Source organism: Lutzomyia longipalpis, chromosome 4, assembly GCF_024334085.1.
Source record: "Lutzomyia longipalpis isolate SR_M1_2022 chromosome 4, ASM2433408v1".
In the NCBI taxonomy this organism is placed as follows: Eukaryota; Metazoa; Arthropoda; class Insecta; order Diptera; family Psychodidae; genus Lutzomyia; species Lutzomyia longipalpis.
The window spans coordinates 11,729,372-11,754,343 of NC_074710.1; the positions used below are offsets into that span (position 1 = coordinate 11,729,372).

The window sequence follows — 24,972 nt, forward strand, 5'->3', positions numbered from 1 at the left end:
CTTTCCCCAAGATTAATCCGAACAGGTGTTAATTCCCAAGTGGAACTGTGCCTAAGGATAGAAAATCCCCAGGCAAGCTCTGCCCAAGAATTCACCACATCCCACACTTGCTACGGGACCAACTCTCTTCACTCTTTCCCGTACAGGGCTTATTTCACGACGCGCAACAACTAGGGCTATATGCTCTTTATTATATAGATACAAAAAATGATTATTGTTTCATGTTAGAAAGTTTCATATGCTTCATTCTCAAAAGCTTTATATTTGCTTCATATACCCACATTGAATTCAAAATTTGCTTATTAAAAGAAATCCTTAAAATTTTGAATTATAGATAAAAATCAATCAATGGAAATGGCCAAAAAGTCGTTTAAAAAATGCTCGATGAGTGCCTGCAAAGTGATTGCTGTTGTATAAAATTAAAGTCTCATTAAGTCAGCTTCTTGTCAATTTTATGACTCTGTGACCGCCAAATTAATGATATTAAATGACATGGTTGACAAAAAAACTACCCGCCGATCGACAAATTAATTTTATAGTCTACCTGCATTGATGCTCGGGTAGTGTGTCGAAAATTATCGTCACCGCTGTAATTGATGGATCATTTGCATCTCGCGCAGCTCCTTTGTGGATGCTTAACTTTTATTTTTTTTTCTTGATGTTGCAAAAAAGAACCGGCATGTACCGAACTTGTGTGGCAATTAATGCTTAATATGCGATTTAATACTCCTTGGGCAGTTTTTAGCTGCTTGTCGCTTTTGTCGCGATAAAATTGGTGTCCATTTTGCACCACTAAAAAAGGCGTGAAATTTAATAAAAATTCTTCACCCCGAGGGACTTTATGTCACACCATAGCATTAAAGATTTTTCACTTTTATTTGCGGTGCGTTGTAAAGTCCTCAAAGGTGTACTTTTTCAATTTGTAAAGAGTGAAAAGAAAATGTCTTCTAAACGTCTATTTGCATAATTCAAATATAGCCTCAATGGGTCACACAATGACCCACAAACAATAACTCTGCAAATTGCTAGGAGACCACAAAAGAAGTGAAAGACATCAACCATTTTGTCGGGTTTGTTCCATTGAAATTAGTGGAGGGAAAATTTGTGATTTTTTTTTTGACAAAATGCCCTCCCTCCCTTCTTTTTTTTTTTTGGAAATATTGCTAAAGCTCATAATTTTACAAATGAAAGAAGAAAAAAATATTCCAACAAATCAAGGCATTCCTAATGAAGATGAAAAGTTTAAATGGTGACCTCGCGATAATTGGCATAGATTGCTGATAAACCCTTTTCAATCTCGTGTGCCCAATATAGAGAGCTTGCGATGGCATCGTGGCTGTAAATCACCACAAAATCACGGGAAATTAAAGATCATTAGGTTATGAATTTTAATTAGTGCGATCATGTGTTTTTTTTTTCATCTCTCTCTCATCTTGCGTTAAGGAGGAAAAACACATTTTTTTGGATGCAAGAATATTAGCATTAAAAAGCCATTTCCACGAGATGTAGTTGATCTTCAGATGTTATAATGAATTTTGGGGATTTGGTTGGAAATTAAGTCATTTGCACGAATATTGGCAGATTAAGAAATGACTTTTAGATAAGATTTTGAATTTGAATTTGAAAATTAGAGGAAGCCTGTATTTGAAATTGAATTAAATGCAAAAAAAATCGTTAATCGGTATAATTGGTTTGATAAGAAAAAATCTCTTTTTTTTAAATTGAAGGAGTTTATTCATTTTAATGAGTCAGACGATTTTTTCTAAAGATTATAAAATATTCAAGAAAAGAGAAAAAAAATCCTAAAATGTCCCAAAACGCGAGAATATGTTTCGAAACATTTACAGGAACAAAAATATAAAACAGCGACATATTTTTTTATGATAATTTCTTCAAAAATGCAAAGAATGACGTCACTACAGTGTTTTTTATCTTTTTCAAAACAGAAAGCCTTTATAATGAAGCTTCTTCAGTTATTTTTAACAAAGTATTTTTATGCTTTATCTAGACAAAAAAACATAAAGAGATCATTCTCTACATTTTTAAAGAAAATCTTTGCCGGCTTTTCCCAGCTGATAATGAAAAGTTTCTTTGGCGATTTCTTGTTCTTTTTTAACCATCTCTAAAATTAATTGTGTCTTAATTATTCCTCGAATGAAGAAGTTTTTTTTATATCGTGACTAACCTCCTTTATCTTCTCTACCACACTTTTGTGACGCAAATTGGAAGATCTAAATTTCGCAAAAAAGTAAACTAATCTTTTAGCTTCATCGGATTTTTTTCCTCTCCTACTCTAAGGAAATTCAATCAAAGGTCAATTTTAATTGTTCCATCAAACGTGGCTTTTTCCAATGAAATCTCCACCATCACTATTTTTTACAACACTTGAAATTCACACCGCTTTTGCTCTTATATCAAAATCCCAGACTTTCAACTATTGCCTCGAACTTCTCGATTTTTTCTTTTTAATGTTTCTTTTTTTTTTGCCTAATCCCAAAAAAAATCTCTTGTACAACAACCAAATAAACTTCCATTTTAGCAAATTGGTTGGTGAGAATTTTGCGACACAACATGGGAGTTTTGTGTTTAGGTATTTAATCGCAGCATCGGCACTTTTTTTTGTACATACACGGAGAATTTGTTGTGGGGTACTTAAAGACTAGCAAACCACGCATAGAAACCTTTTATCGCGAAATCCATCAAAATGATTTTCGATGGATTTTTGACATTGACTCCACACACAAGCGGGGCCCCCTTGGTGAAGAGAGTGATGGACGGTGCAAGAGGTGCGCGAGATGGCGAGAAAAAAGGCCAGACGTGGCGAGAGCAGAAAGCTTCATTTAATGAGAATTAATGGTGAAGATGTGATGCAACGAGGCGGATTGCGCGTGCGGACAAATTGTAAGCTCACCAAGGCATCCAAAGGTGCGCTAATGACGAGCTGTTGTCGCGGTGATTGGCGGCTGGGAGGCCGAAGATGCAACTCTCCGCCGGTGAAGGGTAATTTACCTAAATCATTGCTATACATCATCATTAACGTACTAGCAATTATAATAAGTAAGAAGACAAGCTAAATTCTCTCTTTTAGCCGTTAGCCAACCGTTAAAGAAGTCCACATTATGCGTACAACTCCACTATAGAATTTTCTCCATACATAAGAATATGTTGCCAAATCGTTTTCTTCGGTTAAATTTTCCCCGGCATTGGCACGACGGTGTGAATTAATAATTCCATGGGATTGAGGAATTTTGCACACGATGACATCACGTATCATAAATCGTTTATTAAAGCCTCGGTGCAAGTAGCAATGTTTGCTAAAAACTCACGCAAAGTACTCAAGAGATTGCATATCACGATCTCTTGTCACTGATAAAGAGCATCGCAATTTATGTGTGTGAGCTCTAAAAACTATGGAAACTCCTCGGTATTTGTGTTGATCAGAGAAAAGGGAAAAATATACCGTCAAATGGGGTTGTTTTGCAGATTTTACAGGGCCGTAGTCATAGTTTTTAAGGGGGGTCTCTTGGGAAAGCTATTATAATTTACACATTTTAAATGTTTTCATATTTCTTGAGATTTTTCTTACACCTGGTCTTCCGATGTTGCTTACATTAATAGCCTATTTATTGAAATCTAAGAAAATCACTTTTCACCATATTAGGTGCGACGCCATCTTGAGATTTTCCGACTTTTCCACAGAACTGCCCTAAATCTCAAAGGTAGGTTTTTCTCAGGATCTACTGGATGGATTTTGATAAGATAAAAAGCAAATGAAAGAGGAAATACCCATACAGATTTAAATATACCAGAATTTTAAATTTCCATTCTGGGACTGAGAAAAGTGGAAAAATGTGACTTTTGTTCAGATATTTTTGACGTTTTTCCGCTTTTCTCATCTCCAGAATGGAAATTCAAAATTTTGGTACATTAAAATCTGTATCCCATTAAAATCTATCCGGTAGATCCTGAGAAAAACCTACCTTTGTGTTATGAGGAAAATCACAAGATGGCGTCGCATCTAAGATGGCGGAAAGTGATTTTCATACTCTTAAGACATTAAATGTGACCAATACTTGAAAACCAAGTTTAAGAAAAACCCCAAGAAAAATAAAAACATTTAATTTCAGCAGCTCTCAAAAGAAACCCCCCTTAAATGGTGTTAAAAAGCGATTAAAAAATGAAATTAAAACGTATTGAAATAGTAATTCATAAGCAGTTTTTGATAATTTGTTTGTATTACAATTTTAACATTTGATATTTCTTTTCTAACGTACATGCTTCTCAATTTCTGACGTGTAACGTTCGAATTTATATATTTAATGCTATTTCAGTCGTTTGTCATTTTCTAGCTAGTATTTTATGATTTTTTGAAACATTTGATATTTACATTTTAACGTTTGAAGTTTTCCTTTTAACTTTGACACTTATTTTCTAAAGTTCGACGTTTCCTTTGAAACGTTTGATATTCATATTTTAACGTTAAACGTTTATTTTCAAGCATTTTATGATATTTAAACCTTTTATGTTATTTTTAACATTTCTAAGGATTTCTTTTAAACAAAAATACGAATAAATCAGAATATTTTCATTCACAAAAAAATCCCTCATCATTTATAAGCTTCTCATTTCAAATGAAAACATCACAGAATAAACCACGCCCAATAAATTCTCTCCATATATTTTTTTACCCCCAAATTTCCCATCACCATACCAGTAATGAAAAGCTCTCTGTGAAATTCCCACGAGAATCTGCCCAAAAAATTCAGAGCAAAAGCGCAAGAAAAACACGTGCACTGTGCTATTAATTGTGGGGCAACATTGAAATGAATCCTTGGGGATAAACATTGCACTTTCAGATCCATTCCCCGCGATAGCACGATCACCTGAGGAGCCCCCATCAGGTGGACTGAACCACAACAAAAAAGCCAGGCGCTCACATCGCACTCTCACCGTGCGGCGTCTCACAGTTTCCTCGTCCCAACCTCGTAAATCTCACTCTCTCGAGCGTGACAGGCCTTTGTGTGGAGCTTGTGTGTACAAAATTGAAGGCACAAGAAAATTATTAATTGATTACTTATTTATTTATTGCTAGCGGTTGATGCAGCTTTTTTCAATTGCCCGAGTGTGCATGGGAGACACACAATAATTGCACACCGTGTGTCGGGGAACAGGTGTAATAAGTTTTTTTTTATAGTTCAATACTTCTCCCCATCCATCTATTGAGGATATACATTTTCGATTCCACGTCAAATTACTTATTTTGTTGCATTCAATTTTTAATCAATATAATTTTTTAATCACATTGCAATTACGTGAAAATTATGTGTTGGATTTTCTTCAAGAAAAAAAAATTATCTGTGTATATGGAATGTTTGTAGTAAGAGAAACGAATATGTTGCGTTTTGTGCAATAGATGGCGTTGTTTTCAACAGGTTTCAGTTGCGATTAAATCAATTCTCTTTAAAGATAATAGAATTAAATAGAAAATTACTTGCCATCTCAGCCCAAAGCAAATCTAAAATCATTTTAAATTGAAGAACTTTCGGCTCACTTTCAGAACTTTCATCAGGGACCGGAAGGAAAATTAAACAAAACAATATTGATATGAAAAATCAAACAAAAATCACTTAAATTTCAACAATATCCCGCTACTTCTTTCACAAACCAATTTGTAAGATTGCACAGAGGAAAGAATAAATATAAATTTTAATAAAACGACTAAAGTGTGAATAAAATTGGAATTAATGCAAATAAAGCAGTGAGATGCTTATTCATTGTCTCTCTTTGGCACCTTTTTTTCGCTCTCCCTCCGACAGATTGAAAATTGTTGTTGAATTTAATTTAAAAAAAATATATAATACACTTTGTGTATCTACCGACAGCGACAGGTGAATGGGCAGCAAAATACCCCGAGACTCGCGTATCAAGAATGTGTCCAATTAATTAAATTTGCAGAATTCATAAATGCAACATAAAGAAAATGGCCAAGACAATAAAAAAAGCCCCAACAAAACCACCTACAGTTGAAAATTCTTTTTTTCTTCTTTGCAATCTCTTCCACATTCGAGGATGGTAGCTATATAGCTTTCATATATAGGTATATCGCTACCTATATGCATACAGGAAAAAAATCTCAAGGCAAAAGTTATGTAGAATTTACTCCCAAAGCGCCCCCTCCTTCATGCACTCTGTGAGAGAATTGTTCAATGTACAAAGAAGTCTCTCTTTCTAAAAGCTCCAACAATTATTAATCAAATCCACTTGGGAATTGTCTACCAATTACCGCTCACCATATGGAGTCAACATAATTTTGAGGTATATGTATATAAGAAAAACACACCGTGGCACAAAACAGCCACAAATTGCATTAGGAGACGATGATGGAAAAAAGCCACCAACCTGTTGAATGTGCTTAATTAGAAATTATGTTGCATATTGCCAATAAATTTGAGCACATTCACTTAAATAATGCTCTTATAAGAAAAGAAACACATGCGAAACATGATAAAAAAACCAAACCGCACTCATAGCTTAATATGGGGGGGTATATGTAGGCAACCCAATGCTCATACATAAATTTTCTATGTGAATTTGTATTAAATTATTTTATGCAATTTACCGCTAACCAGACACTTATTGAGCACCTACAGTGGACACTATTTTTCGCATTTGAGGCATTGTATTCGTCCTACACGAAATATTTTGTCGAATATTTACTCTTTCTTCAGGTCTCCAGCTAGAGTTTAATTGTTAATCTGCTAAAGGACATTATTCATTTTCTGTTTCTTATGAAACAAGGTATTTGTTCAGAAGAAACAAAGAAGTTTTTCTAGACTAAATGACATGCCAAATGTAAGAAAAACACGTCGGACGTTAGAATGAATGTCAAATGTTAGAAAAGAAATGTCAACAACTACAACAATAACGTTTGGAAAGAAATGTCGAATTTTGAAAAATATTTAAACGATAAAAAGCAGTATCGTCAACGATTAAGATGAACGGTAAATGTTAGAAAAGAAACGTCAGAGTACGAAAATATATTTAAACGTAGGAAAAGATGCGTCAGACTCAAACGAACATCAAATGTTAAGGATTAAACGTCAAAGTTAGAAAAAAAGGAAATTGAAACATAAGAATAATATTGTTAAATGTTATAAAGTAAAAATCAAGCGGCTTCTAAGTCGCTTTTAAATTCATTTTTACATTTTTTTTAATTATATTTAAAAAAATTTAATCTGTTCGTAAAAGGAATGCAATGCGCAATGGGGGCGTGGTTTATTGCTTTATGCGTTCTTAAGAAATTTTCCCAGCTAATTTTATTGATAATTGAAAGGTTTGACTTTTCGTACATTCTGACTCCCAATAAAGTTTTTTTTATGATTTGCATAAAACACAATAAATAAATTAGGCCTCGTCGATATTTGTTTATTTCCCAATGTTTCTGTGTTTTTTTTCTGCTAGTGCGCCTGTGTTAATGCACTAGCGGGCTAAGTAGCCATTGCGGCAATGCCTCGGTCCGAAATCAGCTCTACGAGCTGAGGACCTGAGGGGTGGAGGTGGGTAAAAAAAAACAATAAATAAAATGAATAAACTCCTTTCTGCTAGATAACCTTACATCGGGATATACACACAGAGAAATTTTGATCAAAAGTGGCAGTGAAACTGTCAATTTTTGCGAGTGTGCCACTCGCATTCGTTAATGACGAGTATTTCCTATATTGTTTACATTGGAGAGTGCGAATCAAACTGAGGTTATGTGCGAATATCTCACTCGCATTCGACTAATACGAATAATTTTTCTGTGTGTATAAAAAAAATACATAAAAATATTTTCATAAAATAGACTATCTAAACTTAAAAAAAAAAACTTATTTTCAAGAGAATTTCCTTTTTGAGCAGATTCTCTGGAAAACTTCTCTCAAAATGAATTTATACTTCTTTTAAAATTAATACAGGTACATAACCCCGTGAGCAAACAAAATGAGATGTAAAAAAAACCCATCAGCAACTTTTCTCAAATTCAGATAGAGCACTGGATTTTCCCATTAGTAAACCTGTTGTTGACCTATGTCCAAAAATCACCCGTGAAATCCCGGTAGTTGAGTGAAAATGCCGAAGAGAAAATCACATGCATGGAGTCTCAAAACCACTTTTCATTCCGCTTAATTAATATTGCGCGCTATACGATGAAGTGTGGTGTGGAGGAGCTTCATCGTGGCTGTGATTCACTGGGTGTTATTTGTAAAAATATGAGAGGTGTTTTATGCAGTGACAGCATAAAATGGCAATTGCATATGCAAAATCCACACGCATCGTATTTTTGTTTTAAATTAATGCAGTGGAGGCGCCATGGGATGGAGGCGCCGGGTAGTTGCTTTTCAGGTGCAAAAATTTACATAGATAAACATAAAAATGCATGCGAAAGGGGCTTTTATCTGCCCTTTTACTTTTTGCATCATGTTGTTTTTTTGGGTGAAATTTTGTTTTTGTCCCATTCACTTTTATTTTGCACTTTAAATCCTTTAAATTATAATTTTCACGCCATCATTTGTGCCTACAATTTATATTCACGCTGTGATCTCCGAGGGCAATCGAGGCGATAATTCAGGTAGCAAATCGCGGTTGCACTTTTTGGCAACATTGTTGCATGTTGGAGAGATGGGGCGGGGAGAAAGAGAAATGAGCCCCATTGAAATTTAATTTTTTTTTGGCAATTTTTCAATAAATGCAAAAAAAAAACATCCATAAGAGGCGAATAATCAGTGCTTGTGGATGACGAACAGATGGACAAAATTATTACGCGCGCATGGGATGTTGGGTGGAGGGAAGCGACGTGAAAAAAAAGTGATATACCTGGCAGAAAGCCAGTCACGACACCATTTATCCATAATAGGTGAGACAAGCTGTGTATATAGCACAGTGTGCTGGTAGTCACGCCGAAGGAAGGGGAAAAAGGCGACACTGTAGGTAACAAAGAATATAAAATCTTCTAGACTCTGAGAGAGAATTCAATGTGCCTCCATATAGAAGACTTTTCCACTTGGTTTGTCATTCAAAACGCAAAAGTTCTCTTTTCTTTACCTTCAATCTTATTCTCACGTTATCCACCCATTTGCCCCAGGCCACACTCATTCCATGAAATTTATTGCACACACGGGAATATTTCGCGATATATTGGATGAAATTTATGGTGGTGCTCAATATTTTATGAGCGCGTCAACAATTTCGATTAAAACAGATTATTTTATTAATAGAAAAAAACTTTAAAGACATGAGCAACTTTAAGAACATGATAAGTTTGATTGAAGGCACATCAAGAGATCTTTCTTGAAAAGAACATGGCCACAAGTACTCAGGAAAAATACCCCTGTTATATTTGGACCAAAATCTCAGTAAATCTTCTTTGAGGCACTAGAAAGAAAGTCCGAGTGGTCCTAGACCGGGGCAGTTCCCGGTTTAGCCGCTAGAGGTCATGGAAGGTCATATTTTTCTATTAGGAGGGCGATTTTCACATTTTTCAAAGTACTATATTTTTAATACTGTTTGTCTGATTATCATGATTTTTTCGTATGTTATAGAGGACATTGAGACCTTTCCAACGATAGGTCGATGACCGCTCTAGGTGTTGTAGAACCGGAGATATAGACTTCTGAAGTTACCACTTATTTCAATTTTCAAGTTTCTTTTCTTTAAGTAGGTTTTGTGCCAGATATCGGTTATTCCAGTTTCCATATTCTTTTCTTTTTTATTGTTGATTCAGTTTTTTTTAATCTGGGCAATTTTCTTTGTTTATTCTGATCTGATGGCAAAAAAAAGTTCTTATATTTTCTCAAAAGTCGAAAAGATTCGATTAAAGGAGATTTAGTATTTTCAGGAAAAAAATCAGTTAAATTGGTTGATTATTGACTTTTATGGACAAGTTTAAAATTAGACTTCGTGAAAATTTCAAAAATTTCCTGAGAAAATCCTTCTTGATGCCAAAATTAGTTGAATTTTAACCCAGGTTTACCTAAAGTTTTTTTTTTATATGAAACCTAAAACTATCAGTTGATTGCTTCAAAATGTTCAAAATGTTCTTCAATCCGGTTTTCAGGTCCATTGGGTCATACGCTGACCCAAAGGCTCAATTTTGAAAATATTTCATTTTGTATATTTATTTGATGAATATTGTATCCAAATTAGTACAAGACTATGTCTTTTTAATCCTTGATCATTTTATGACATCAAAAGGACATCCCCAAGGACTCTCAGGACGAAAAACCGAAAATTTTTGAGTTAGGATTTTTAAAATTAAAAAAAAAAAATATTTTTATTTCAATCAGCTCGTTAGATTGATCGCGGACCTAAAAGGGTTAAAAAAGGAAAATTTTCCTGATGAATAAAATTTAAAAAAAAATAAAAGCAAAATATTCAGGTTATGTTCTTTTCGTGCCAGGCAAAATATAAATGTTGCGTCAAGTAAATTTTTCTATTTTTTTTTTCAATTTAATTGGAATTGAATAGTTAATTTTCATTAACCCTTTAAGGTTTTTTGGGTCATACGCTGACCCAAACGTGAAACATTTTATTTTTTCAATTATTTATGAATGTAATTGTTTTTCCATGTTACAAATGCATCAAATTCACGCATAAGGGGTCAAAGAAGACGTTCTGAGTGAGAAAAGTCCTCTAAAAAAAAATCATAGAATAAAAATCGCGATAAAAGAGCGCATGTTTCAATGTTTTTATGTTTCACATTGGACGTTAAAGGGTTAACCTCTTCGCGGCAGCATGAAACATAGAAACATTGAAACATTCGTTCTTTGTATCGCGATATTTATTCTAAGAATATTTTCAAATGAGATTTCTATGTTATCAAAACATCTTCTTTAGCCTCATCTACGTAAATTCTACAAATTTTGTTAAAACAATAGTGGGCTATCGGGGTTCAACAATATGAGGGCTTTTTTCCTACAGAAAAGACTGTATCAAACTAATTAATTACCTAGGTCCGGTTTTGTCATTTGACCGAGCAACATCACTCTCATGCGTTAAAAAGTTTTGAGTAATTTTATGAGTGTCTTCGGCAAATGTATAGTGCTTTTCTGTGACTGGCCTAGTCCGGAATAGTGTTGGCATCACCTGAGTGCATAAACATTGTGAATGGAGAAAGGATGGCTCCCTTTTCCTTGCAAAATTATCCATGGAGATCATCGAGGGAAACCAAATTCTGCGGCATTGGAGCTGAAGCGAGACATCGGCAGCAAATTTGCAGCTCAACACCGTTACCGTGCAGTGATTGGGGTTGTAGTGTGTGTAGATTGGGAGACTCGAGGATTGTGGATTTTTGTGATGATTTGGATGTGTTGGACTTCTCTCCATTTCTCGATGTGCTGATGGATTATCAGTCACACAGATTTGTTACTCAGAATAACGTTTATCTCATTTGAAGAGATAATGGAGGGGGATGTACGACTCGGTTTTGAATGATTTTTTGGACTCGGAAAAATGCATGTGAAACTCGTGATGGTGTGGGCGAATTTCTGATCAGTTGTGGGAGTTATCATTCGGAGTAATCCTGAAAAGGAGGTCTGTATGATTGTGATTTCACTTCTGCTAGAAATGGCTCATATACGAGTTTTCCACTGCAGGATATTACAAGGATTTAATGGATTTTGGGGACTAAGATTGTGCCCTTCGTTAAGGACTGCTGTACCTGGCTGAATCCTTGATTAACGAAGAATAAGTACAGTCTTTAGAATGTATAAGAAGTTTGATTGAGGGTTCGAATGGGACTTTTTGTAGTCAGTTATTTCCACCGAAACAGGAGGAGTCTATCTGGCAGGAAAAAGTACCCATTTATAAATTTTCAAAGAATAATAGGATTTTGGATCAAAATTGATGGAGTTGCTTGCTTTTGCAACTTAAAAGGAAATTTTGAAGTAATCATCAATAAATTTCAGGGAAATAGTGATAGAATAGAAAATTTAGAACTTCAAGGAATATGTGTGAATTGATTATAATAATTCACAATACTTGAATATTTGAAGAGCGGTTGCATAAATGAGTGATATCTTATCGCAACAAAATAAAGGATTCTCATAGGAACACAACTAATAGAAGAAACTTCTTCTCATTGTATTGTTTAGTAAGATTTGATGGATAAAAGGAATTATAGGAAACTGAAAAAATTGAGAACTTGTTTTATTTCTCAATTTTTAATTGGATTATTTTAAAACTGGTAGTATATGAGCAGTAAGGATGTTAGAGGACACTTGTTGTCTATAAAGCATCTGTGCCACATATGAAAACTACCGCCACAAGGAGACTACACACATCTACATCTACATCTACATCAATTAATTACCTATAGTATTTCTCCCACATTCTGTACTTTTATCAGTTATTCCTTTAAATACAAAACTGAATGCTCTTAGTGCTCAAAGTCTGAAGATTTTTTAGATCAAATTTTCATTTGCCCTGATTCTTCGTATTTCACAAAGAAATTTATCCATAAAATTGAGATTTATTAGAATACGTTTTATTATAAATTTCACGTGAAAATTTAAAAACCCCCCATAAATCATTCTTAGCGCCTCTTAATCCTTCTCAGAAGACACTCAATTTGAGACGGCAGTGAGTGAAGAAAACTGCTAGTTGTGATTGCGATTTTTCGCAGTGGGATCTGAAAGATTTTGGCTCGGAGGGAATATCTCGATGTCGTGTAATTTATAGTGTCAGTGAAGTTTCTTCCATTACTTACATATACATATGTGTATACAAGCTATATGACTTTTATTTCTCATGTTTTATTGCACCTTTAATGCTATTTAATTCTGCAATGAACCTATTTTTAGCACGACATGCCTCCTCCTTTTTTTTTCTACAATCGTCTTGAACAATTGCAGAAGTGAATCCCTTGGAGGTGTATGTACGATGGTGTTCTCATCAGATTTGCTCGTGCTCATATTGGGGATTGAGTGTTTTAATGAGGATGCAATGACAACATAAATTATCCCATCATTCTCACCATTAGAATGGTGCACAATGCACATCTCTCTCTCATGAGCAGGCGGCATAACCGAGACATTAGCTCAAGGGGTGCTCTGAGTGCTATTAAAATGTGCATTGGGCATTAAATGTAAAATATAAATGCGGTGTGACTCTCAAAAATGATGATCAATAAATCATGAAAAATAATTGGATTATGCACAAAATGTAATTCAATATTTAATTCCTTTTTATGCCAACATTTTAGACACATCTATACCTTTATATTTCTCCCATCTAATCTTTCTGTGGAGTTATTTTTTTCTTTTGAGGGAAAAGGACAAAAAGGGGGCACAGGGGAAGAAAAGTCCAGCAATAGTGCAATAAATTGGCAGCCGCCTGAGCTGGGAAAAACAGAGACGGAAAAGTATATTGTGAGCCACACCAGGTGAAAGGCGGTATATAAAATTGAAAAGTTTATTGCAATATTGGACTTCGGCGTATACCACCTATATCTTTTATGCAAATTTTAGGTGAGAAAATAATCAGGGATAAATTGTGTTTTCAGTTTTCATTTCGCGCTCCGTATTATTTTGCAATTTCTCATCAATACCGCGCGCTTGTGTTGTTTTTTTTTGCATTCAATCACCTGCGCACCACGAATGCACTTTAAAATTTCAATTTAGCACAGAAAGAAAAGCAATTTTATGCTGTTTTCACTGCAAAATTCATACACTGCAAAAAAAACACCATCACCTTGCGATTCTTGCTGAGTAGTTACGCAAAAATGCTTTTTAAATGGACATATTCTGCTCTTAAAACGAAAAACACAACCACTTCTATCTTTGCATTTTCCATCCAATAAATAACCAATAAATTACACAAAATTATTTCATGATTTATTGGTTTTGATTTTCCTCATATCGTGAGTTAGAATATTTAAGTATCTAATACACTCTAATGGGCAATGGGAGACACAGATTAGGACATTTTCAGTCAGAGGTCAGTTATGCATTTTAAATTTGCCCCTCACGATTACACTCAAAGAAATACTTCTCTGAATATTTTCTTGATTTTTTTTACATTGAAAGCTCTGCAAAATGATTGTAAAACAAATTAAAAATAAAATCGGAAAGGAACTTTGTAGAATACGAGAAACTAGAAATTTATTTTTTGTATCCTTTCCTTTCCTTTTCATTCTTTCCCCCTTTCTTATTCAATCTTAAGCTCTTGAAGCTTATTTTGGAAGAAAATAGTTCCACAATACGTAAAATCTTTTGGTGGAAAATGTGAAATAAATCACTTTGTAGATCATAAGAAATCAGAAACTATATACTTCCACAGATCATGAGAAATCAGAACATTCTTCCGGCAGGATAAGAAAAATCTGAAAGTAATTCCAAAGAATATGAAAAAGTGAATTCTGCAGAACTTTAGAAACAGGAAAAACGTTCCAAGAGAGTGTAAACTTGACAAAAGTTATACAAAACATTAGAAACCAAATAATCGATCTACGAAACATAAAAAAAAATTGCTTTCATCCATTCACTCGTTTCTAGTGCGGAAATTCTAAAACTAAAATGAAAAAGAAGAAAAATCAGAAAACTGTAAAGAATGTAAAAAATCCGGAATCATAGTTTTGTGAAACACAAGAAACCAGAAAATTGTTCCTTCTAAAATTGTTTAGAAAAATTCTGTTTTTAATTTCGTACATTTCAGAGTATATCATAGCTAAAATAATTTAATTCTTAATCAATTTTTCCGTACAATCTTCTGAACACACAAGCTCAAGAATTGGTACAGCAACTCTTATCAATGCATTAGTGAATGAGTAGCACTTTATTTCATACGCATCATAAGCACGAGGGCAGCATTTGGTGTTTGATAGGCATTTTCAGGTGCGCATATTGAGGTGAGAGAGTAAATTGTTTGTCCCGTTGCATGATACGCGGATGAATTCCTATGGGGTAGGTATAGTGGAGAAATCCCGCCATCATCGCGTTTGCAATTTCATTGAATAAATTAAAATGTTAATGCCCATGGTGTCTCGAAGGTGTCTCCACACCGCCTTCGGTTGTACGTACAAAGTGTTTTCCATATACATATGTATGTATATAATACTTTTTAGCATGTTGAGGCCAAATGCTTGTTTTCTGCATCAACAAATTTGCTTCTCCGCATGTAATCTACCGTTGTACCCAATGCCTGAATTGTCTTGTACACTAAAAATTTAATTACGCCATCCTCCGGGGCGTCCGCGTGACTACGACCCAGGTACAAAAAAAATACCCAATAAATGATAATCAAAATAGACGGGAAATTTGCAAGACCTTGATTGGCACAGTTGACGTTGGAGATGCACACAAAAAGGTGGTGCTGAAAGTTGTCCCAACAGCCAACGTGTTGATCATCGCCTATTTTGCGTGACAATTTGAAAGCATTTATTAATTCTGAAAGGATTTAGGGGATTCACACAGAGAAGTAAACAGAATGCGCGTAAACAGAGTAAGGAGGATTATTCAGTTTAACACTCTCCCGAAACTCTTTCCTAAACCAAAACTTTATTATCAAGGCTTATTAAGGGATCAACTAAGATAGTTTTCATGGTTTTATAGCCCTATTGAAGCTTAAGTTAAGTTTCTGAAGTCAAGTCTAAGTTTCCTTAAACTTGTCTGGGTTAGTTCTATTTTTTAAGCTAGGTTTAAATATTTCAAGCTAGGCTTAAATTTTTTTTTTAGGCTAGGTCCTAATGTTTTTTTGCTATACCTAATTTTTTAAGGTCAGGCCTAATTTTTTTTAGATCAATGAATTGATACTAAATGCACTTTCGATTATTTTTCGATTATCTATACATTTTAAGACACTCAGATTCATATTTTTATCGTCTTTGAGCATCGTAATTCGTAGAAATCATTCTAAACTGATGATTGACTTAAAAACCTTAAACGTGACTTAAGAGACTAACTAAGTCGGAATTAGTATTGAACTTTATCCAATTGTTTGCATTTTTGGGACGATTTTTGTCACCTTTTCAGTTGATCCTTGATTCTCTTCTTCTATAATTTTCCCAAAAAAGTAAAGAAGAAGTCTCTTTTTTTTTGCTTACGCATTCGCCTTACGCCTCAACGTGAATCCCACTTAATATAATATATATAAAACCACCTGAAGAAGTTACTTCCGCAATCCCGTTACTCACCGTACTGACACCACAAGACATCGTTTTCATAAAATAATTCTCTATCGCGTGTTCTCCCATTTATGCAATATTCTCTCTTCGTCTGATTAAATCGGCAGATTTAACGTGATACGCGAAATGCGACTCAATATTGCTACTCAAATGCTTCTTGCGCTGAATTTAATTTCTTCGGAGCAAACATATAATTTCTGCAAGGAGTCCCTTTCTTTTTTTTGAAAAAGTAACTTGTTTCATGCGTGAAAGAGGTATAATCAACACCTTTCCTTCGGAAATAATAATTTTAAGTATTTTATTTTTAAAAGAATTTATTAACTTTCAATTCAGACAGATGCAAAGATTTTTTTCTTTCTGATTTTTTGTTGAAGTATGCGCTTCCGCGTTTAAATTGTATTAATAAGAACATAGAATGAACATCTTATTCATTTTCTTTACATCAATATCACACACAGGGTGTAGAGTAAATGCCAGAAGTCTTATCAAAGGCTAAAAAAAGACCAGACAGAGGGCTTCCTGCCCAGCCCGCGAGTAAATTTCTCACAATGACGTGATAATTGGCGTCTCGTGCTGTTTGCAGTGCGGATGAGATATTCAACATTGAATTTATGCCACCAATGATGCATTGAAAGATATTTAAATTCCACCCGCTGAAATATGAGACAATAATTTATTTATTGAGGCAATATTTTTCCATTTTATTAACATTTCGCGAATTTTATATTTTAATTCCTTGTGCTTGCATGCACTGTGTGGTCGCACATTTCACAATAGTCATTGACTTCTGCGACGATCACCTTTTTCCCGCGCAAACAATTGCACACGATCACGAGGGGGGAATATTGAAGAGATCGTGATCGCACTTTTCGTCTCCCATGGTCTCTCCTTGTGGCGTTTTTCTTTAAGAAAAACCCCGCGCGAGAGAGAGATGAGAAAATCAAACTCAAAGAAATTGATTCACGATTTCTTTTCTCAATAGATCGTTTTTTTTGTGTGTCTCTTAACGAACTTTGTGGGATCTCTCTGCGTCGCATCCAAAAACTTCTTGTAATCCCTGCTATGTATATGGCTTTTCTTTCTTCTGAGCTTTCAAATTGGCAACATTTGCGCGCGATGGGTTTTGCTTTTGTTAAAGTGTCTCTCCTGTTGTGTTTTCGCTTACGACGAAGACGTCAGTTTTGGTGCCATTAAAGAGTCAAAACCACGCCTTTTGGGTGGTTGTGGATCGTGTGAATGTGCCTTTTTAAATGCATCAACAAAAACGTGGGAACTTTTTGCAAAGGAAATTCCTTGCAACTTGACATTTTTGCCATTTTCTTTCACCAATCTTATACCATCAATACCACATATTTACCTATGTGCCTCCCTCTCTCTCTCTCCCTCCCTCAAGGCACGATCAAATGAGAAAGAGAGAAAAACAGAGAGAATGAAAAAAAACGAGCCACCAAAAGACCCCAAATGGGGTGCGCCCAGAAAATCGTGTGCATTTCGCAATTCAATCAATTTGGGTGTTCCCCACACTGATTGAGAATTTAATTCTGAATTTAAGAGAAATTTTTATCGGATCACGTTGTGAGATTAATAAAAATCCTATCGAATTGAGAGATCCGCACCGAAATTGTAATTTAGTAACAATATAAAAAAAATTAAAGAGATTTTATTAGAGAATTTTTTTTTCACAAATAGAATTTTAAAAGCAAGAAAAGAGTTAAAACAATAATATGAAAAAAAAGAAGTTAATCTTTAAAAATTTAGAATTTTTTAAAAATTTTAATTCAGTTTTATTTTATTTTAAATTATGTGTAATTTTACAAACTTTTAAGTTAAAATTTCAGCATAAAAAACCTTCTCTTCTTTACTAAAACAAGCCCGTCCAAAATTCCAAGTTCACGTTTTTGGCACACGTATTTTTTGGAATTGGTTTATGTGAAATGAATATAAAATGGGTAAAAAAAATTAACCCGCATTTTTCCCACATGTATACATTGTATGTGCGCCTCATGGGAAATGTGGAAGCTGGGAAGTTCAATAAAATTCGTTATGTAGTACATTGATTTCTTCCTCATTTGAGAGACTCTTCCACCGCACATTGAGATAAATTCTCTTTCTCTTCTCCGAAATCTATATAAAGAAGTTTATTCTATGCTGAAGACGATGCCCGCCGGGTCATGCGAAAGGTCAAGTTCGTGAGCACAATCAACACGAATTTCCAAGTATTTTACCGCAAAATTTATTCTATCTTACCTCACAAGTAAAAGATTTCGTGTGTGTATTTTGTCTATCTATTCTCATTCCCACACCCATCATCATCCCAATGCCGTGGCAGTATAAGAATTCAAGCAAGAATGCATTTTACTGGGACAACGGAGGAAATTCACGACATGATAACACGTCTCTTTGCGAATCAATTGACAGAGAGGAATATATACTGTGAGAACAAGATGCCTTAGACACTGCCTTTATTTACTCAACTGTTAAAGAAAAAATAATTCTTTTAAAATTAAAAAAAATAGTCTTAGAGGAGTTGAAAGGAAAATTTTCTTCTAATCGACAAGAAGAAAAATTCTAAAAGAGAATAAACTTATAAATTTTTCATACAATCTTTAAGTATTTAATGTTAACCAAATCAGTTTCCAAATCAATATTCTATTCATTTTTTTTTATAAATTTTCTTTAAGAAAAATATTGTTTAAAATTATTTTTAGTAAAATATAGTCTGAAAAATCGCATAAAAGGAAAGAAATTGAAAAACTATTGAAGAAATTGTCAAAAAATGGCAAAAATCGCATACTTTTAGAAACAAAGGATCATTCTATTAACAAAATTCTTTAATTAAGCAAGAAACTTCCTTAGAAATTGCTAAAGTTTTATACAAAAGAGCAAAAAATTGTGAAATGAGTGGTGTAAAGTCGCAAATCTTTGAAAATCAAACGCCCATTGGCATGAAAACTAAGAATAATAGCTCCTAAGTATATAAAAATTGCAAATTTTCTCAAGAATTTGTTTGAAATCACCCACTTTTAAAAATCAAATAACTTTTCCTTGGCAATTTTTTTAAAATAAAATTAATAAAGAAAATTAATAAATAAATGAATATTTAAAAAATAAATAATTTCAAAATTAAACACCAAAATGTGGAATATCTTGCAGCATGATAAACACCTTGAAAATACATAAATTTCCATTGTTTGCGTAGATTAACCTCATTTGAATTTTCTCTCACTTGGCAAAAACTGGCAAAAAAAAAACATTCGCCAACATCTCGGAAAAATTAAAAAGATAAAGAAATAAATGGTGAAAAAGGCACAAAGTATTTTTTTTTGTCTTTAATACTGAAATATTCATTGCAAATGCATTTAACCTTTAGGCAGTGCAATTTTGAAATGAAACGAAAAACCTCCAAAGAGACATAAATCTTATTTGGTGGAATATTTGCAATTAAAATGGCAAAAGAGAAATATATACAAAAAGCTTATGTAAAAGTTTTTATTTTTGCAAAATAAAACTCGCGCGCTTGTTAGTGACACTCGCAGAATTATCACGAATCTCCTTAGAAGCTCCACCCACATCTTCCAATTAAAGCCAACATATTGTTTTTTTTTTCTTCTTCCTACCTGAGAGGTGATAAAGTGAAAGAATTTCGTGTCTTTTTTTGAAAGTTATATTGTGCGAAGTTGAAAGTACATAAAACGTACAATTATCGCCCAAATTCTCACATGAGAAATGCATAAAATTACGCATTGTGAGTTCGTGAAAAAAAGAAGGAAAAAATTGTAGTAATAATTTTTTAAATTGACTTGATAAATCTTTCACCCTTCACATGAGATTAACTTATCAAGGAGTCAAATCATGTCGAGGAAGTTAAGAAAAAAATGCAATAAAATTGAGTTGATTTTCATGCCACAGGGGCTCTTGCACTTCTCCTTTTTTTTGCAAAATAAGCACCATCTGGACGTCTTTTCTGCCTCAATAAATCACTCAATTTCTTTATGCAAATGCTTCTTGGGGTACGCATAAGAAATTGAAAATGTGTGTATGTGGGTGTCTTGTGGATTTAATTTCAGAGATATTGCACTGTTCTATTTTTTTTTCTTGCTTTTTAAATTCTTCTATCAGATAAACTTATGCAACCAACTTTCAAGGTTTTATAGCATGAAAATCAAATAAAATCCCACAAGCACTGACCAATCAGAAGACTATATAAAGTAAAAACTAATATGTTGTGAGAATGAGAGAGAATTTTGTGCAGCAAGAATGCAACAATCTCGATTAGTTTAAGTTCTTTGTTGATTAAATAATGCAAGGGCAATGGAATTAATTGGGACGAAGTATTTTTATACATACAATTGCTTTTTAATAGCTAGTTCTTAGGCGACTAGAAAGGGAGGGGTACACACCACAGATGGCGCCAGATGACGGAAGTTTTAGGAAAATATCATTTTATCTTTTTTTTTACAAGATTTTGCTGTAAAAAATTAGATAAATTGATTTTTTTTTTTAATAAAAACTAATTTTCAAATATTAAACCACAATTTACGACAGTTGGATGCATGTGTAGGTGGAAAATTTGGAATTTTCAATAAGTCAATAAAAAATAACCTTTTAATTATGGTCAGATCAAAAAAAATTTATTTATTTTTTTTAACTATGTATTTTCAATTTTTATCTTTTTAAAATTTAATGTTATTTTTTCTGATTTGACCAAAATTTCAATAAAAAAGAATTTCAGTAAAATAACAACAACTATTGAATTATCCCAAAAGATTAAAGGGGATTGCATAAGGGGCCCAAATAGAGGCCTGGGTGCAGTCGGCTGCTTATGCAGCCGCCCCCTTATTTTAATCTAATCTAATCTAATCCCAAAAGATTCATATTTCTCCGAATAAATATCGCACAATCCAATATTATTTCAACATTATTTCCTTCGGTAAGTATAGATTCACTTTTAAATTATCTAGACTACTTTTCCTCCATTTTCACCTTAGAATTCTTAATATTTTAATTAATAAAAAAAATAACACAATTTCCTGTGATTTATTCTTAAAATCAATCTTAAAGTTCTTTAAATTTATTGAATAGACATTCGATTAAACAGAAATCTATTCCCTTTACTTTTTAATTCATCACCACCCTCTCCTGCTCTCCCTAAAATGATGGGAAAGTATCAAAAATGCATAAAGTGCTACACTGTATGGCAAAAATATGGTGAAACAGGTGCAATTAGAAAGGTTTCAGCAATTGCTGCACTTTTCGTATCAACCTATGTAGTATGAGATTATGGATGGAAAATTGCTCTTGATTGCACACTCACCTGGATAAAAATCCTTTCTCCCGCACGGACCTGTGTGTGCAAATGCTTTTTGCGACAAATGCCGCCTCATGAATTGGGGATAATTGGTGCGGCATACTTTATGTGAGAAAGAAAACATATAGGCCCCCTTCCACCCTCTTCCCATTCATGCAAAATGTATGTGTGTTTTATGCGTCAACAGAGAATAAATTCTTAGAGCTTGGGGTCTCAATGTGCAATTATCGATTGCAATCTGTTGCTTTTGTGAGAGGTGAAAGACGTTTATTTCCCTCTGGGCAGCATATCTTGTCAAAAAAAGCCAAACAGCATGAAATTTCGTGAGAGGCGCATTATAATTTTTTTTTAAACATTAATGATAAATGACAAGTAAGTGGAGGAAGATGGGTGATCGTTTTGGAAACTCATAAAATATCTGATGTTTTAATATCGAATCTCCTATAATGAGTTGCGATAAATTATATAAGAAGATTTTGAGATTTAGCTGTTTAATGGATTCTTCTTTACTTTTTTTTGTCTTTTCAGCAATATAGCATGAATAAATATAAATGACTTAGTCAAGACACATACCAAACCTTTCATCTATTATTTAAATTAATCCAGATAAATCATTGACACACTGAAAACTGATTTAATTGGGCTTCAACTATCGAACAGAAAAACAATGTAAAGTCTTTTGATAAGTCTTCTCTCGTCAACTTTACGCCTAAATAATAAATGAATAAATTATCTATTGCGGACACAAACCCAAAAAAAATACAACGACCTCAAATTAGAGAAAAAAAACCTCAAAGCTCCAACATTAGTCAAATATTTTGATTTCTTTCACAAATTGTATCAACACCTCAATGTTACAACAATATTCTTTCTCACCAAAGTCTTTGAACTTGACCAACACACATGCTTTTGTGTGAGATCCCGCAGATCTAAATCGATCCGCAATAAAATCGATGTGTCAACAAATTACGCGGTGTTGTGTGTACCATGCAAAAAAGGCCTCTTAATTGATCCAATTCAGATCAATTTTTCTCAGAGAATGGCACAATTATGGTCTGACCTCGCTCAGTTGGTGGCCATTAATCACACGGGAGACTCCTTTTTTTTCGATCTTCACATTCGCGATTAGGAGCTCTGAACCACTTCTCAAAGAGCCTAATTGAAATAATAGCTCTTCATCTGTATGGTGGTCAGTTATGGGCACAAAAAGAAACATTTAAGTTCTTACGAAACAACATATATAATACATTCTCACGATTTTCTTTCTTTTTTACACGTCTCGTGGTGATCACAGAAAAAACGTCCCCATGAAACAATAATAATAAAAAAAATTAGAAAAGCAAAAAAAAATCAACAACTTACCACGAGGTGATCGCAGACTGAGATCTACGGGTTCTAGCTGAACTGGAGGGCCCTCTGCCTGCAATTAAATCATCAGTGATTGTATAAGCATACGGTGAGATTGCGGAAAAGATCTTGGAGAGGAGGAGCTGACGCCCGATTTAGGCACACACAAGCTCCAAAAAAAATCCCCAAATATTGCTTCAACCTTCACTTGATTTTTTTTGAGTTCAGATATATAGGCAAAAAGCTTGGCAAAAAGGTGGTGATCTCTTTCGGACTTGGTAATATATTTAAAAATGTTCAAAAAGAGATTTGATCTGTTCACGTTATAATTCATAGTTGTCAGCTTTAATTATAACAGCAATGTTAGACGGGAATGACTATGCAAGTACATTTTCTAGCATAAAGATTTGTGAACACACTTTGCTACAATCTTAAAGCATTGATGAACAAATTATGTTAATTTTCTTGAGGCGGCAAATAAGCCCCAGAGAGTTATTTTATTAATTCAATGAGTTTATGTTGTCGTGTAACACAAATGTATAGTAGAACTATATTTGTTTTAAAGAACCACCGCCGGCAGCGCTAATAGTGAGTGTGAAAGACACATGAACTACTACTACAAAAAAAGATGGCGGTATGACGCGCAAAATTCCTAACCTGTACAAAAAAGAGTGAGGTTAAAGGGGCACGACAAAAACCCAAGAAATAGCCACTAATAAGTAAGTAAGATATGGAAAATAATAAATTTCCAATGGGGAAACATAAACTAACTGGTAATATCTAATAAATTAAAATAAATAAATGTACCTGTGCATGTGAAACAATAAATTATGCAAATTTTCCCCCGCAAGACCTCTCTGTGTCTTGCAAAAATTACACCGCGCATACAAGTGCCCAAATGGCAACATCAACAGGTGATTTGTGCGGCGGAGACCATTCTTGATGGAAGTCACTTGGCGCGCACTCATTCTCTCATTTCGAATATGGCACCATGGTCAATCGGCAGTGCCCCACCTTGAGGTGTCTATCAGACTGAATCCATGCACAGCACCGCGACCACCTTTAGCACCTGGATTAGATCACCTCATTGTTCTCCACCACGCTGTGTTATTTTTTTCTTCTTCAACATTTTGAGCTTCGCAGCTGATTTTATAACATCGCAAGATCATCGTACGGAGGCTCTTAAGACCTGACACGGAGCACTGCCCACCGGAAGCTTTTAAAAGGTACACCCAACCATATGCCCAAAGGTGCCCAATGAACATCAATTTGCTGACCGTGCTGACCATATATTGAAAAGAAAAGTTCATTGAAAGTTCAAATAGTTAACCGTCATTTAGGGAAACCTTAACCTCAAATAAGGTTATGTTTGATAGGGGAAAGAATAGTAAGTATAGATTAACCCTTTCAGAGACAAGAAAAAGATCATTTTGTGAAAATTCAATCAAATACAGATAATAAAAAAACAAAATTTCCACAATTACCATAGTTCTATGGATTACAATAACAAACTTAACCTCACTTTCGCCATTTTGAACGCTCTTGAATAGCGTTTATGTTAGGGGACAAAAAATGGCTGTTTAGCAATAAATACATATGTTTTTCACTTTCCTATTTTCCCACTGTTTTTCCTGAATGCTTTTTGAATTTAATATTTTAAAACAGGATAATTCATCACACCCTTTGTCATATTAACCCAGGAGGTTGCGATATTTCTAACAGTTGAATTTTTCGTTTAAAAAAATGAATTGACCACAGTGACCAATAAAATCCTTCAGGGTTAAAAAGTTCTAATATGTAATTTTGAGGCAAACAGTGCAAATATTTGGGAAGGCGAAAATTCATTTTTGAGCTTTCTAAATGAAAAATCAAATCTCAAATTTTCTTCAAGCTTTTGTTTATTCTCTGATGAAAATATGGATGAGGATCAGTCCAAATAATTATGGGACAACCCTATAAAATTACTAGTTTGGCGCTTTAAAATCCCACGAGATAAAAAAGACTAAAGGCAATTTATGATTCAGCAATCCTTATTAGTTTGAGCTTTTACGGTGGTGCAAAAAAGCACTCGAGAAGGCGCGTGATGAATCGTGAGTGGTTGAGGTAGGAAAAAGGAGGGCATGTCAGGCAAAAAGAGCACCGTGTCTGGTGTAATTCACAG

The 24,972-nt window shown here is 34.1% G+C and overlaps 1 protein-coding gene and 2 long non-coding RNA genes across 3 annotated transcripts in view; 1 reads left to right on the plus strand and 2 right to left on the minus strand.

Moving 5' to 3' along the window:
- Positions 1-24,972, minus strand: part of LOC129794509 (uncharacterized) — a 57,555-nt gene that overhangs the window by 17,614 nt on the left and 14,969 nt on the right. Inside the window, exon 3 of the mRNA XM_055835261.1 lies at positions 22,827-22,884. Coding sequence (XP_055691236.1) covers positions 22,827-22,884 — 58 coding nt within the window. The remainder of the gene's footprint in view (positions 1-22,826; positions 22,885-24,972) is intronic.
- Positions 9,737-13,278, minus strand: LOC129796338 (uncharacterized). The gene is made up of 2 exons (XR_008751218.1): positions 12,347-13,278; positions 9,737-10,984 (listed from the first exon to the last, which is right to left on the minus strand). It is a non-coding gene; the product is annotated as an uncharacterized LOC129796338 (long non-coding RNA).
- Positions 10,989-12,174, plus strand: LOC129796337 (uncharacterized). Its single transcript, XR_008751217.1, has 2 exons — positions 10,989-11,568; positions 11,631-12,174. It is a non-coding gene; the product is annotated as an uncharacterized LOC129796337 (long non-coding RNA).